General features: G+C 34.4%; 1 protein-coding gene across 14 annotated transcripts in view; it reads right to left on the bottom strand.

Annotated features, from left to right (window-relative positions):
- The window catches only part of TBC1D5 (TBC1 domain family member 5), a 315956-nt gene that overhangs the window by 67399 nt on the left and 233509 nt on the right, over window positions 1–15048 (bottom strand). For all 14 annotated transcript variants that reach the window (XM_085568765.1, XM_077787232.2, XM_021538134.4 and 11 more), the window contains 2 exons: window positions 12198–12340; window positions 6273–6379 (listed from right to left, as the gene is read on the bottom strand). In XM_085568765.1, coding sequence (XP_085424891.1) covers window positions 6273–6379; window positions 12198–12340 — 250 coding nt within the window. The remainder of the gene's footprint in view (window positions 1–6272; window positions 6380–12197; window positions 12341–15048) is intronic.

A 15048-nucleotide genomic window follows, 5' to 3' on the forward strand; every position in this document is an offset into this window, starting at 1 on the left:
TTAAATGGTTAATGTACCAGTGAAGACATTGCAATGAACTTTGAGAGAGATAAAAAAGCTATTGTATCACAAGTATTGACCATGTAGCTTTTTTGTATTCTAAAATGCAGAGGTGCATGGGGAAAGAAGATGTTGAAACAAATGTACAGAAATGAAGCGGATTTTTAATTTATGGTACAATTACTATTTTTATGTGGTACTATGGCAACATGGTTATTCCAAGTAATTTATCATTAAACTCTTAGCTGCCTGTCATACCTTATTCTATTAATGAAACACAATAACTGAATATTTAAATCAATAATTCTTAAAACAAAGCATAGTCTATTTCATTGGAAAATATAAGTTTCTCATTTTAAGAACAAGAAAATAAACAAAAAATAAGTTAATATCATGGCCATCATGAAAAAGCTTAGCATGCAGTTACAGAAAAATACATTGATTTATTTGAAGTGTGGTGTTTAGATTACATTTAACCTCACCGTATTTGCAAATGGAATTATTAGAACATCAAAATGCTTGAGTATTCTACAAGGAATTGAATGTGGTTATAAAAGCAGAGGTCAAGTTGAGAATGGTGCCACATTTTTGTCCATAAAAATCTATCTACCTTGCATTGTGTATGCAAGATCTTAAACTTTCAGAAATTAAGGCAAATAGAAATTCTCTGTGAATCACTAGAAGTAAATGCATTTATTTTTTGTTTCTCCTAAGTCCTTTTCTTTCAGATAGAGAGATGTGTAGTTAGTTTTTCTGGAAAACTTAATCTCCTTTATCAACAGTATCCTGTAAAGGTACCTGTAAAGGTAACTCTCCTTTAAAGTACAGGTGACCTTACTCAGTCAGGCAACTCTCCTTATTTAAAGTAAAGGCAGTTCATCCATATCCCAGCATCCTGCTAACTTACGTTTCATGCACCTAACCCCCCCACCTAATTATTATTGCTCCTGAAATATCAATCACATTCTTCATGATCAAAACTAAAAAGCAAAAATGTTTGTTGAGATCCTCCCTCCCCCTTGCTGGTACCCCTGTAACGCAGTGGACCTGCACCCCAGCAGTACCTCTGCGTGGAGGTACGAATTAACGAGCTGCCAGATCCCAACTTCTGGTTGGCTGAAATCTGGTCATTAAAGAGAGGCAATTAATGCCAGATTGCACACACAGTGCTAACAAACAAACAAAACAACCCCAAACCTGCTTTTCGCCTGCCACAAACGGCAAGACAACAATACTGACATAACGGCAGCGTTCAAAGGACAGTTGCAGCTCTGCAGCGGCACCTCAGTTAATGAGTGTATAGAAAAGAATTTGTCTGAAGAAGAAGAAAGTGAAACTCAACAGCCTTTCAGGCACATGAAACCAGCTTGGAGAAAACTAGGAGACGGTGGCAGCTACTTAAGAAGAAAATTCAGCTGAAAATAAATGTACAAAGAGTTTGGTTCAAAATTTCAGCAATGTGTTTTCCCCTTGTTACTCATTGCTTAGACAGTGAAGAGTGTTAAAAGCTAGAATGCAGATTTTTCCAACTATTCCTTATATGAGTGATCAGACCATATTTTATTGCTTAAGTTTTCTGGCAGTATCTGTAATTTCAGTCATGATGAACTAATATGACTTCTTTGAAATGTCATGTATTCTTCTCCATGGATTTAGCTAGAATTTGATATTTATTTCAATGTCAGCAAATAGCTAAAATACAATGTTGAGAAAATATCAGCAGCAGTAGCTAGAATATTATTAGCATAAGTAACAAATTATTTCCCATCAACCGAGCACATTTTTTTTTCTTTTTTGTTTTTTTTTTAATTGGTAGCTTATGATAAAAAGATGTCTCCACTGAATTAAGCTCCTAACTAGCTTGCTCAATGAATGGGACAACTCACCATGCTAAAATATCTGAAAGCAAACTTGTTTTACATAAAAATTAAGAACAAATACAGTAAGCTTTCAGACAAAGGGCAGTTGTCAGGTTCCTACAGTATGCGGTGCAAAACTGTAGTATTCTATGTAGTGCTTTAGTTTTCTAATAAGTCACTGTGATAAGGTTAACACTTCAACATTGAACAACACACAAATAAGAACACCCAAAGATGAAAATTACTTTGCTTATGTTGCTGTATTAGAATTTTATTTGCTAAAGGGTGAAAACAGATTTTCAAAATTCACAGTTAACTTAAAACAATAGTTTTAAACCTTTTATTCCTAGCCCTGGCTGCCTTCAGGAAGGAAAGAACATCTGGTTATTTAAGGAACACAATATGTTCACATTTTCTATGACTTTTGTTTCTAATTGGGTTTTTAAATTTTTTTTTTTATTTGAACAACTCTAGTTAGAACTATGTTTTTTAATCACTTTATATTTTTCCAATGCCGTATCTCCATATCTCTACTTCTTAATTTTGCTGCCTTTGCTGTGAAAATTAACAGTGCTCAGTGGTTTTGATAAGGAAAAAAACTGAAGAAAATGAGCCACTCGTATTAAGTATGCAGACACACACCTTCAGTAAATGTTTTTGGATATTCATAGAAGAACCTTCCCTTATTTTTTCATTTCACATATACACAATTTTAATAGCTCATTCTTCCATAAGAAACTCTACTTTTATATTCAAAAAGATTGTAAATGCATAGAAGTTACTTTAATATAAATAATTGAGGCAATTATCTGTTCAAAGATTAGAAATGTGAAACAAATACTCTGCAAAACAGGTTAACTTTATCGCCCTATGCAAAGACAACAACACTGATTTGAGCTTTTCATTCCACGTTGTCCTAAGAAGTGGAGATAGTCAAATGCAGAAAAGGCTGAAATTCAATTATTCTGCATTGATCCATACTCATGCCTGTAAAATTAGTATCTCTCAGGCCCCCCCGCCCCTTCAGAGACAGGTGCATTAACTTGTTTTCAGCTATTACAGAGATGTGTATTTCTCTTCTGTGGAACTGAAAAATATCAGGGATGTGGTATCTAAAATGTTCCCTCATCTCAACTGCCAACTGGGGTTCCCAAAGTGAACAGGAGAGCTGCTGCAAGCTTTAGGTTAATGGCAAGTACTAATGACTTTTCATATTATTGTTAATACTGGATAATGCTAAGGCTTCTGGTAAGGCTTGATTTCACAAAAGGTCAGGAAATTGTACTTGTCCATCTGTAAGAAAAAAACGCCCCCCACCTTTTAAGTACAGCTTGCTTCTGACATTTAGGTTGCTCTCTTGGTGATGACTGCAGTGAAAAGAGGCAAACAAAATGCAACAGGTTGGTCAAGCCTAAGTTTAGCTCTCCTGATAGACTACATAACAAAAAGTAAGAAGGAAATACCTGTTATGTCAGAGTAAGGAAAGAGAAAAAATTATAGATGTTTTTAGATATACAAACCCAGGTTATTGCCACAATTGGAAGTTACAAATGGAAAAGCTGTATCTGAGTTAACATCTGATAACAACTTCACCATTTATCACAAGATTGTTCCTTAAGAACCTTTCAGTTTTGCCCATCTACCTCCAACCTTTCTTAGTCCAAATACCCTACAACCTCCCCTCTGTAAGATGACTTGGTATTTTCCTAGCTGTAAAAATAATATGGAAGACAACATCTATATTAGCAAACCTGCAAGAGGTAGACTCCTGTTTGCAACTGGCAATGACTTCTAAACTGAATTGCTTGTCCAGCTGAGATTTAAAGTTTCAAGGAGCAGACAGCAAGCCTCTCTCAGATATTTGGAACAACACTGAACATTCTTGGTATGTTCAACAAATAATGAAATAATAATAGACCATGCAAAAGTCTGGACCATGCAAAAGTCTCCCAGAGAGGAGTTCTCTGATTTCACATATTAAACCCCAAGCAAAATGAAAGTAATACCATGCAGGAAAACTCAGCCCTGGATAAGGAGAGATAAAATTGCACTGAACCAAATGTAATTTCCTATTAGAAACGAAAAAATTGTGATGGAGAAATGCACAGGAAAACATCAAACAGAGAAGAAAAATAATTAAGCACTGAATTTGTTAATCACAACTTACAAGTTGCACTACAGATTAAAATCTCTTTGTCATTTCTTCCAATCACCTTTTCTCTGAACAAGGAATAAGGGCAAACTGAATTATTTCTATGCAACTAGCAAAAAAAAAAAAAAAAAAAAAAGTATCATAACTTTCCCACTTTTTTCCTATATAATCTGTGCTTTAGACTCCTACAGCACCCATGATGCCTTGTTGAATCTTTCCTTTCATTTGTTTTAATGAAAAATATTGACAGACTTGGAATTGTTTGTGCATAGGTCTTATAGAACACCAAGACTTCTATTTCATATATAAGGAAAAAAGAGACTGAACAAACATATGCTTACAGACACCTAAGTGAAACTTGAAGTCACACTTAGGAAAAGGTAAGAAACAGGTACTCAAGTAATAGCCTTGAAAATACATTTATTTCTCAGAACCTGAGCAATTTTTTTATTTTAGAAGGATCCTTTAGAATGGTTTTATGTCCTTACTGTAAGAAGTCCTGATCTCTTCATGCAGCCTCAATACAAAGACACAGTGTAAAATTAGAGATGGCTGCAAGTACCTTAGGCTATTCATTTTCTGGAAATCAGACCTCCTCAACATTCAGAGTATTTACCAAGCAAAAAAGTACAGCTCAGAAATGAGAAACAACTGGATTTTATAATATTTAAATTGACAAAGCAACTACCACTCTTTGAATCAAAGAGTTTCAAGTACTGATTCACCTGAGCAAAGAACTACAGAACTACATCCAGTATTTATTTGAAATGTGTTCAAGGCCCACCTGAGAATGTTAATTAATAGGACATCAAGGCCTTATGAGCCTGACAACTTCATTCTGTTGGAGACAAGAGCATAAGAAGTGGAATAGAGATTAAGCCTCTTTGTGGGAAGTTGGTGGTTAATTTTTGTCCCCTTCAGCTGACAGAGTATCTTGTATGCTGCCTAGCATGTTTCAGAGGACAGCTGAATAATTAGTAATCACTTTATTGTTTAACATATCTCGTCAATAAATGAAAGATTACACATTGAATTCAGATGGATAACTGAGCAAAATTTTCCTCCCTTTGTATCTTTCTTCTAAAAAATATTTCTATTTTGTTTTGCTATGAAAGTACATAAACAAATGCTGGGCAATTGGATTTCACAAACTACTGCCAAAATCTTAAGAAAGATTCCTGAGATGTAACGTTAGAAACTTTCTTACACACTGAAAAGATGATACACTTTACTTCTCATCATGAAAGAAATCTTTGTGCTTGAGTGGAATGAAAAAAACAACTACAAGGATGCAGATTTCTGCAAAAAACTGATATAGAAAAACAAAGAGACAATTTTTTTCTTAATCCATAAAAGTGTAAACACTGGTACTGAATGAAATTTTGCAGAAGGCAGTCAGAGTGCAGAAGTGATGAATTTTTTGCTTTCTAAGATGTTGTGCATCAAGAAGATGAGGGAAATCAGACTTTACACTGGCAACCTACTAATGGGACATGTACAAAGACAGTTCAAAATCAGCAGCACAATTCTGCAATATGTCAGAGATCTGAGTAGGCACAGATTACTGTGTACAGCTGAATCTCAAGCACTTTATCCACTATACAGTGAATGCCTCCTGTATATTATATCCACACATATACACATGCCAGTCTAAAACAGGAAGAGGTTTTCCTTCCTTTTTTAATAGAAGAGTACATCATAAATTGCATGCTAGTAATATGTGGCATGAATGTATGAGTTTATACATTTTGTACATGTGAATCTTTACAGGCTGTAACATCAAACTCGAGGTTTTAATCAAAAACCATCAAATAACTGTTATATATTGGGCAGGGGTAGTGCTTTAAGGATTAACAGTGATTAATCCCAGAAATCCCATGAAAAAAGTCTTTCAGATGAAATTGCATGATGCTTTCTATACAGCTTACTAGGTTTTAAATAGTAACATTACTGTTTCCCTGAAACAGTATCCTAAAAGATGTCTGTGCAGCATACCAAGCAAAGTTATTCTAAAGAGCACATCTGCAGTTACCAGAACTCCTGGATAACTTCAGCAAAGTGTCCTTTAAAGTATCCTTTAAAGAATGAAGGAACTTGTTTCTACTTTGTTTTCAACTCTTTCCTTCAGCTCTTTTGTCAGGTGAGAAGAAACTTGAAACTACCATTTAGTTTCCAAAATGCAGGTTGTTATTAACTTCATAGCATTTAGAACATTTAATTACAGTGATTTATTTCCTATATTAACAGAGTGAGCATCTCACCTTTGGATCTCGGAGAAAAAGTGCTCTTAGGATAAGGGAGTGAACATCTCCAATAGGTGGATAATGCATCAGAAGTCCCAAACAGGTCTGATAATTACTTGAAATCACTAGAATTAAAATGAAAATAAAAGGGAGAGAGAGAAGAGAATATTACTGTGTTACTTTGATATTCTAAACCAGTATTTCGTCCAGTAAATTCATAACTGTTCAGATTTGGCTGTCTTTTCCCACATGGTGTTTCAGAACTCAAGCAGTGCTCAGAGTAAAAGGAGATAGATATAATCAAGCATTGTGACTACACTTGGTTTAGTATAAATAAGAAGAGCTCTGCTAGCTCCAGATTCAGATGCCTCAATTCAGATCTCTGTAGCTGTGCCCCCAAAGCCTGCCCCAGTCAGTGGAGCTCAGGGCAACACCATCAGCACATCTTGAAGAACTAATCCTGTGCTGCAAAATGGACATGGACTTTTCAGACGCTCCTCCACAGACATCTAAATTTAAATATGATCATTTGCATTTATGGCTTTATGATATATGCCTCACTCTGATGAGTTTTTGCTGAAATATCTTTTATGTTGTTCTTAAATATATATTTATATGTATATACACACTCAGATACCTATGCATACATGAAATTATTCAACAACTCCTTGTTTTTTTTAAATCAGAAACTTCACAAAATATTCAGAAAAAAAGGGAAAAGACTAGATTTTAATTTCATAAATACTAAAAAATATACTACACCATTAACTTGCTTAGATTTTCTCACTTAACACTTATTCAGAAAATTTTCAGCATGCCTTGCTAAACTTTATAATTTTGTTCTAATCTGTTTGATTTTATCTAAATCTATGTAAGCATACTCTATGGCTTTTTGCTTGTTGTTGTCATCTGAGTTTTTTTCTTTCCTTCCCAAATCAATCTAATTATGAGTGCAATTATTAAAGACATCTTTTCAAGCAGGTCTATGTAAACTACTTCATTTCTTTTGCACCATCTAAATCCAGGCAATCCATCTGCCACAGCTGTCAAAGCAATGCCTGTTAATGATGTCTCCACTCTGCAACATAAACAATAACAATTGTAAATAAATTTCTAACAAACTTTACTATGCTGAGAACTTTAGCTGTAGTAAGAAATATAGTAAGAAATACCTTTAATTAATCGGGATATTGCAAATACAAGATTATTTTGAATCAATAAAAAGCAAAATAAAGGGCAGTTTTGTGGACAAACAAATTTAAATGGTTTACTTTTTTTCTTTCATGTGAATAAGCCTCATATCCTCCTTTACCTTACCTCCCACAACAAGAGGATTATGGGGAAAAGATACAGGACTGGGCAAAATGAATAATTATAATCTGTGTAAGGAACCACTTCATCATCTTCATTTCCGTTGCTGATCCGACAGCTTGTAATTTCATACATCTGCTTTCATTTGTAAAGCACTCACTTATCCTACTCATTCTTTATCTGTTCTGCCTGTTCTTTTTCCTACCCTTTGTTTTCCTTGTTCATATTCAGGTACCTGCTTTTTCTTCTTGAAGTCACAAAGCTGGCATAATGAACACAATACAATGGCCTCTGTCAGAGTTCTTTCAGAGTATAACATGAACACCACACAGAACATACCCAATCAAACTCTCCTATGTAAATAACATTCAAGATACTGAACTGTGGTTATGATCATGATGCCTTTTTACCAAAGCAAATAAAAACAGTGAATATTGATATTAAATGCTAAATATTTTAATAAATGATAGACAGTAACACTAATGTGTTTCTCCTTTGAAGAAATAAGTATGTGTTCTATTCTGCAACGTAAAATGGATTAAAAATATATTTTTAATATATATTTTTTTTTCCTGGAAGAGTTCTTTGCTGTTTCTCAAATATAGAGAAAACCAAATATTAAAAAAATGAATTTATTTTAATGGTGCAGGCTTGACCCCTGCCATAAAACCCTTATAATCCAGAACATTTAAAAAAAATCATGCATGTTAAAGGAAAGACTTGCTAACTTTTATGTACAGGTTTTTTTTACTCTTAGGGTTTCCCCCACATTTTTAATTGAAAGAGGGTAGGTTTTGATTGGACATATGGAAGAAATTCTTCATTGTGAAGGTGGTGAATCACTGGCACAGGTTGCCCATAGATGTTGTGGATGACCCTGGAAGTGTTCCAGGTCAGGCTGGATGAGGCTTTGAGCAATCTGGTCTAATGGAATATGTCTCTGTCCATGCCAGGGGATTGGTCTACATGATCCTTGAAGGTCCCTTCCAAACTCAAACCATTCTGATTCTTGTCTCTTCAGGACAAAATGTGTAATATTATACAAGAGAGGGCCAGTTTTCTCAAAAATAATAGGTAAACAGCAGTAAAACAAAACTGAATATGCCTATTGGTGTTAAATGGATTTCTAAGAATTGTCTACAGGATGAAGTTTCTGGAAGGAGATGCTGTGAAATACAAATATCCAGTCTCAGCAGTAGCTGGTGTGTCCAGCTGCCTTGTAAAAAGCTTGGTGGTTCTTCAGCTGTGCTTTTCCTTCTCTCATTGGCTTAGTGAGAGTCACATCTGGATCCAACTTCTACTGTGAACCACAAATTTTCACTTTCCCAAAGAAGAATCCTACTGGCATTTCTAGGGAAAGGAGGAGAGAAACTCCTCCCCACAGAGAAAACAATTTTACTTTCCTTTTATTAGTGTTGTAATTTAGTGACCAGAGGAACATCAAATTGTCTTCTCCCTTCTGCTGTAGAAGAGACTGAACTTTCTCTGTTGGCCCAATAACCACCCCTGGATATGAGCAGCAGTAATGTGGTGGAAAACCTGAAAATTCAGAGTACTGTCCTCAACAAAGTCCAAAATTTCTGATACATTTAATTTCTTAAAAGTTTAATATTTGATGTCACTGATTCTGTATCCAAATTAGTTCATAACCCTGGAAGGGTGGGATTATTCCCCCCTGGTGCTTTACACATGGCCAGGTTCTCCTTAGTAACCCCTAAATTGAGTTAAACAAAGACAAAATAACATCTTGCACTATAACAAAAATAACTAATCAGTTAGTCTAAGAAGAAGCTATGGCTCCTTTGTTTCTCTCAAAATATTCAGTGATGAAAAAATTCTAACAATGGCCATACGTACTCCTCAAGTGGAAACAAGATAAAAATACACTTATTTTAATACTGATCAGTCAAAATTAGCTCCTTGTGCAACAATGGCATTAATTTACTATGCAAAATATACACAGGTCTTCCAGGTTTCTTCATTCTTGTCTTTCTTGGAAGGGAAGTAGATAAAATACATCTATTTTTGCATCACATCCTTCCCTCCATTCTGATTTCATCAACTGCATGTATATTCACACTGGTGAAACAGAAGCAAATATTAATGCTCCTGATTTGATAGATATAAAAAAACCTCAAAAAACCAAAAACATTTTTGCAAGAATTTTTTCAAAGAAACACAGGAAATAATTTATTAAAATTTACAGCTAAACTGGTACACAACCCAATGCTTGGCATGTGAGGATTATCACTCCAAAGACAAAGATCTGCTTGGATACAGATGTAAAACTGAACAGAGCAGTTTACAGAATGGCTGTGTACATGATTATATACCTGTAATCTCTAAAATATATAAGCAATAATCTGATAATCTAAATGTTCCCTTCTCCTTGCATAATATATTGTTTGAGCAACAGAGGATTTCAAAACTAAAATAAAAATGAGAAATATGGAAGAAATAATAGTTTCTTAAAATCATGTCCTTGAGAATATCATAATAGAGCACAGAAAAAGAATTCATCAATTCTCAAACCAGCAACTTTCACCCATCCCCAAATGTGTTGTTTTAAAAGAATCAGCACAATTTCTAAACTTTCAAATGCTTTGAGTACTGTAATATTATAATTGCTTATATTTGACATTTTCATAACATAATATCGCAGGAGCTTTATTATTGTTCTTATTGTTTCAAAGTTTCTAAACTAAAAATTTCCCGATGGTTTATTTAAATTAAAGATGATTATCACCACTGGATGTTTTGAGCTTATGTTTCCTTTCACCAAATAAAGAGAAGCTTTTATAAACTTACTTTATTTGAAAATGTTTTTAAAATTATTACAACTTTGAACTCTGTTCAAAGCTCAAATATTATCAGCAATAAAAACCATGAGGAAAAACAGAAAACTTTCTGTTACAGATATATAACAAAAGGTTTTTCATGTAATCAAGAACTGTGGAAATTGTTATGGTTTGAGATTTACTTTGGAAAAATAGATTCAACTTTACAGTATTTATGACTTATTTTGCTTCCCCTTTCTGTTATGCTTAGAGTAACTAACTAGGTCCAGCTGTAGAACAAGAAGATACTTATTACAGAAACAGTCAAAATATGACATATTAGCTGCCCTGATGAGATGACTTTGCCTCTCATGTGGGTAAATGTACTTCACTGCAAAGCTATTTACTACTCTATCTACTAAGCCTGGGAAGTTCAAGGAAAAGAGGGAGATTGATTTCATACAAAAGCCTGAACACATTTTTAACTCACATTTTAGTTAACTCGTATTGATACTTGTACCTCAGCAACACAAATCAAAAGAAAACAAAGCCAGAATAACTTTCCCTCCCCAAGAAGAGAGAGGCTTCTTAGGAGCACAGTTCTAATGTGCTGCTTTTTTTAAAGGTAAGCGATGACAGAAAATAATATATTGATGCTAAGAAACTTTCTTACATGCCTCTTCAGAACATATCTCTACCAAAAATTTTAAATTACTTCAGTTTACTGAATATAAACAGGCAAGATTCAGACTGCAAAACATAATGACCTGGAGTCAGATCATCCTGAAACATCACCATTAATTTTGAAACTTCTGACCAGAATTAAACATCCAGTTTTTTGAGAGGAATGAAAGGTAGCTCTATATTCTGCATGTTTATTAAAAAGTAATTAAAAAACACATGAAGGCAGGCAGTGGAACAACATGTACGTGTAAAGTACCACATTATATTTCCAAGACTGGGCCCTAAAAAAGGAACCACAGATGTTGAAAACTTCCTATGTCCTAGAATACAAAATTGTGTCAAATATGTGACCTTGTTATAACCTGAAGCTTACAGATGGTATATACTTAACTCTGAATAACTTGCTATAGAATTCACATACTTAATGACAGCCATACATCTTGCTGTGAAATGCATACTTTGTTGCATCAGTTGCATACAGAATTTTTTGCAGAATCTGATAGGACAGAAATAAATGCCTCAATTATCATTATGTATCTTTCTCCTTCCATTTAAAATTATATAGAAAATATAAATTTTCTTGATTGCTTGTTTGTCCCAACTTAATATTATTGATCATCACTAAATTATAAAAATTTACCTGTCCACAAATTTTAGGTGTACTAAACCGAAATAAAATAACAGATATTTTTTTAAGATGCCCCTCTTGCACAGATTAAACATATTCAGTAATTGCTACTCATCTGTGTGTTTTATTCACGATATCTCTTCAAAAATTGTGAGCCATTGTCTCGTGCATTTTCTCCTTTCTCGCAGGGGAACAGCATAAAAATATTTCAAGTGTCACAGGGAAACTTTACTCAATTCATGAGCTTCGTCAGAAGGTGGAGCTCTATACTTGCCTGTATCACTTAGAGCACATAAAATCTGCAACTCCACGTAAAAACACAGAACTACTCACAAAACTAACCTGCATTTAACTCCAAGATACAATTTGTTTCATAAATACAGGAGGCCATGTCTCATAATAAATAGCTCTTTTCCTAGTATTTGGAATGATTTTCAATATGTTAAAAAAGTCACAATGAAATTTAGCCTTTTTAAGGTCTCCTTTCAAAGAATAGGTTTGCATTCTTTATATTAAAAAAAAAGTAAGATAGCTGATACTTACAGGCATCTCTGATATACAATAACATGGCTACAAAAATGTAGTCAACTAAATTCAGTGTGATACTGTCAGCAAATAGAGCATCCCAGACAACCAGAAGATCCTGAAGAGGGAATTCACGTCCAAACAGGAGCCTTACCCATCGCCTGAAAAGAAGGGGAAAAGTTATGATTTGTATTTTTCCATTTTACTAAGTATGGTAAAGTCAGGACATATATTCCAGGATCAGCTCCAATCCTAAACATTTTATCAGAAAATTCTGCTAATTGTCAAGATCTTTGATAAAGACTTAACTAATTGTATTTGTGGAAATGTTACTGCATCTGCATCAAAGAAATTATACATTAGAGACTGTAGAAGCTTCCCTGACTAATATTATTACGTGGGTGACACTCAAAGGACAAAATAGATCAATCCCATGTACCACATTTTTGAGCATTTAATGTGATAGTGACCTAAGATGAAGGAGAGAAAATGTTATGCAAGAATGGCCTGGAACAGCAAAATCAGGAGGGTGAAGCCAGTGGTTTATGAGAAGCTCTGAAAAGCCCAGTCAAGCAAAAGCCAGTTCAGAAGCAGATGCCAAAGAGCAACTAAAATGGACCAGGTCACAGTAACTGCAAAGGGGTTTTTCTTCCTGTAATGGATGACAGTGTTTGCAACTCCATATAAAATATGCTATGGATGCTATTTTCATTAAAGCTAATTTAAATCTTTACCAGATTTAGTGATAATCCTCGAGTAGACTATACTGTTAATTCCTATTCATCTCTGTGCCATTTTTATACCTAGCAAAATGTGAAATTTTTTTATATTAAATGCAATATTTGCTTGAGGCTGGAAGCTTGAGATGCAGAAGAAGAAAATTATTTCTCTAGTTTTCTCATTTCTAGTTCTGACTGTTACACTGACTTACTTGCTGACCTCAGGAAAGGCACTTCTTTTCCCTATTCCAGAACAGATCCACTAGCTTTGTATCTTTTTAGGCAGGATTATCTAAGGTCACATTTGAATGAGCTAAAGAATAGTTAGTAACATTAATCCTGAAATAGTTATTACGAAATGGACTTAAAAATAATGAATTACATTTTTAGCTGGGATATGCAAATAGCTACGCATGTGGAATCTGTTTATTCAGTGGCAAGAAAAGATTGATTGCAAATTTCTGCTAAGCAAATTAAGTCATTCTTTAAAACTCACAAAAATTTCTAAAAAGGCAACCAGAAATTTCTTTTTCAAGATTAGTTTCACTCGTAAGAATTCATATTTAACCACTTTTGTTCCAGAACTCATTGTTGGTTTAAGGTATCCAGGATTTTGTTACTGGCTTTTTTTTTTTCTGATTCCAGTGTAAAGAGAATACTGGACAAACTAATTCCAGCATGCCAGTCTAGCACAAGCTTTGAAGATAGTAACAATCTGCACAAAAAGACAGTCTCTTATAAAAGAAATTCAAAGGGACTGTTGTGAGTGAAGGTTGTGTTCACAAAACTTTTATTCCCAATGCCACTGGAACCATATGTACAATCCACAAAAATAACCATGTACAGATTTAGAGATCACTACATAGAATCTTTTCCTTGCAAGATATGTTCCCTTTTAAAAGTGAAAATACATGATTTCAAAAGATAGCACCATTTCACTCATATCAAACATTTATGTTCTATGATTTTGTAACTTTTTATGTTAGTACAGCAATTACAGAAGTCCAAATATTAGCTACAACAAAACAAAAACTCTGTATTTCCCTCTCTGATCAAACCCCTTTCCTATGAGGACTTATTTTGAGACCTCAGAAAAAGAAATCAGAACTGTTTCACAAAAGCAAGGCTTAGCTGGTGCATTTAATACCATGTCTATTCTACTTAAGGGGTTTTGCCATAGTGGCACATTACCCTGCAGTGCCCAGCCTACAGGAGACTATTGCCCCATGGTGGCACAAACATTACTCAGACTCCGTGTGAAGCCCTGTACCTGCCGTAGCAACTCCTCCCACCTGTAAAACCACAACTTGCCAGCTACACAAACTGCTAGGTAAGAAATCTCAGCAAAGCTTGAAGCATTTGAGCTGACTTTGCTTGCAACTACCTAAGTCTCATTCAAAAACCTTGCTAAGAGTCTAATACACTTCAAGAGAAAAAAATACACCATGGTGTAATGGGATTTGTTATTAGTCCTTTATTAGAAATCTCTTTTGCTTCTTTACTACTTCATTATGCAGTGTTAATCGTTTGTAGATGCAGGTTTATTCTGCTCAAGCAGAAGTCATTCCTTTTTTTTCTCCTGCTTTTATATTTTCTCCTGGGAAAATTAAATCTCATTCCCCAGAGGTATCACGTTTCACAGATGTAGACTGCTGAAGAACAACTGGACTTCCTTTTGCAAACATAATATTGCTGTTAATTATTTGAACCTTCCTGTCTTAAAGAGAGTAAGCAATTCATACTGTTGTAAAAGCATATATACTTTATGCTCTCTTATTTTTTTCAGCAACGTTTAGCTCACAGCATCTATAAACCGAGGCCCTATTGCCTATGAACCATGCTGCCATATGGCAGGACTTCACTCAGCTTTTATATTCATAAAAAAGATCTTAATTCCTTAACTAAGTGCCCACACTGAAAAGCTGTCTTTCAAACTAACACATTTTTATTGCTTTTACAAGTATTTGCAGAGAATTTAAGACACCCTTAATAATTGCATTGCACATGATAAACCTTTTCTTTTTGTTTCCTCCCCTCCCTTTTTTTTTTGTTGAGATGGCTGTCTGTGTTTTAATTATTGTTCTGTCCTGATAATCTTGCCTTGCATCTGTTACACCTGCAGCCTGTGAAACTCACAATAGTATACCTTT

The sequence above is a fragment of the Lonchura striata genome, chromosome 2 (genome assembly GCF_050655825.1).
Source record: "Lonchura striata isolate lonStrDom1 chromosome 2, ASM5065582v1, whole genome shotgun sequence".
Lineage (NCBI taxonomy): Eukaryota > Metazoa > Chordata > Aves > Passeriformes > Estrildidae > Lonchura > Lonchura striata.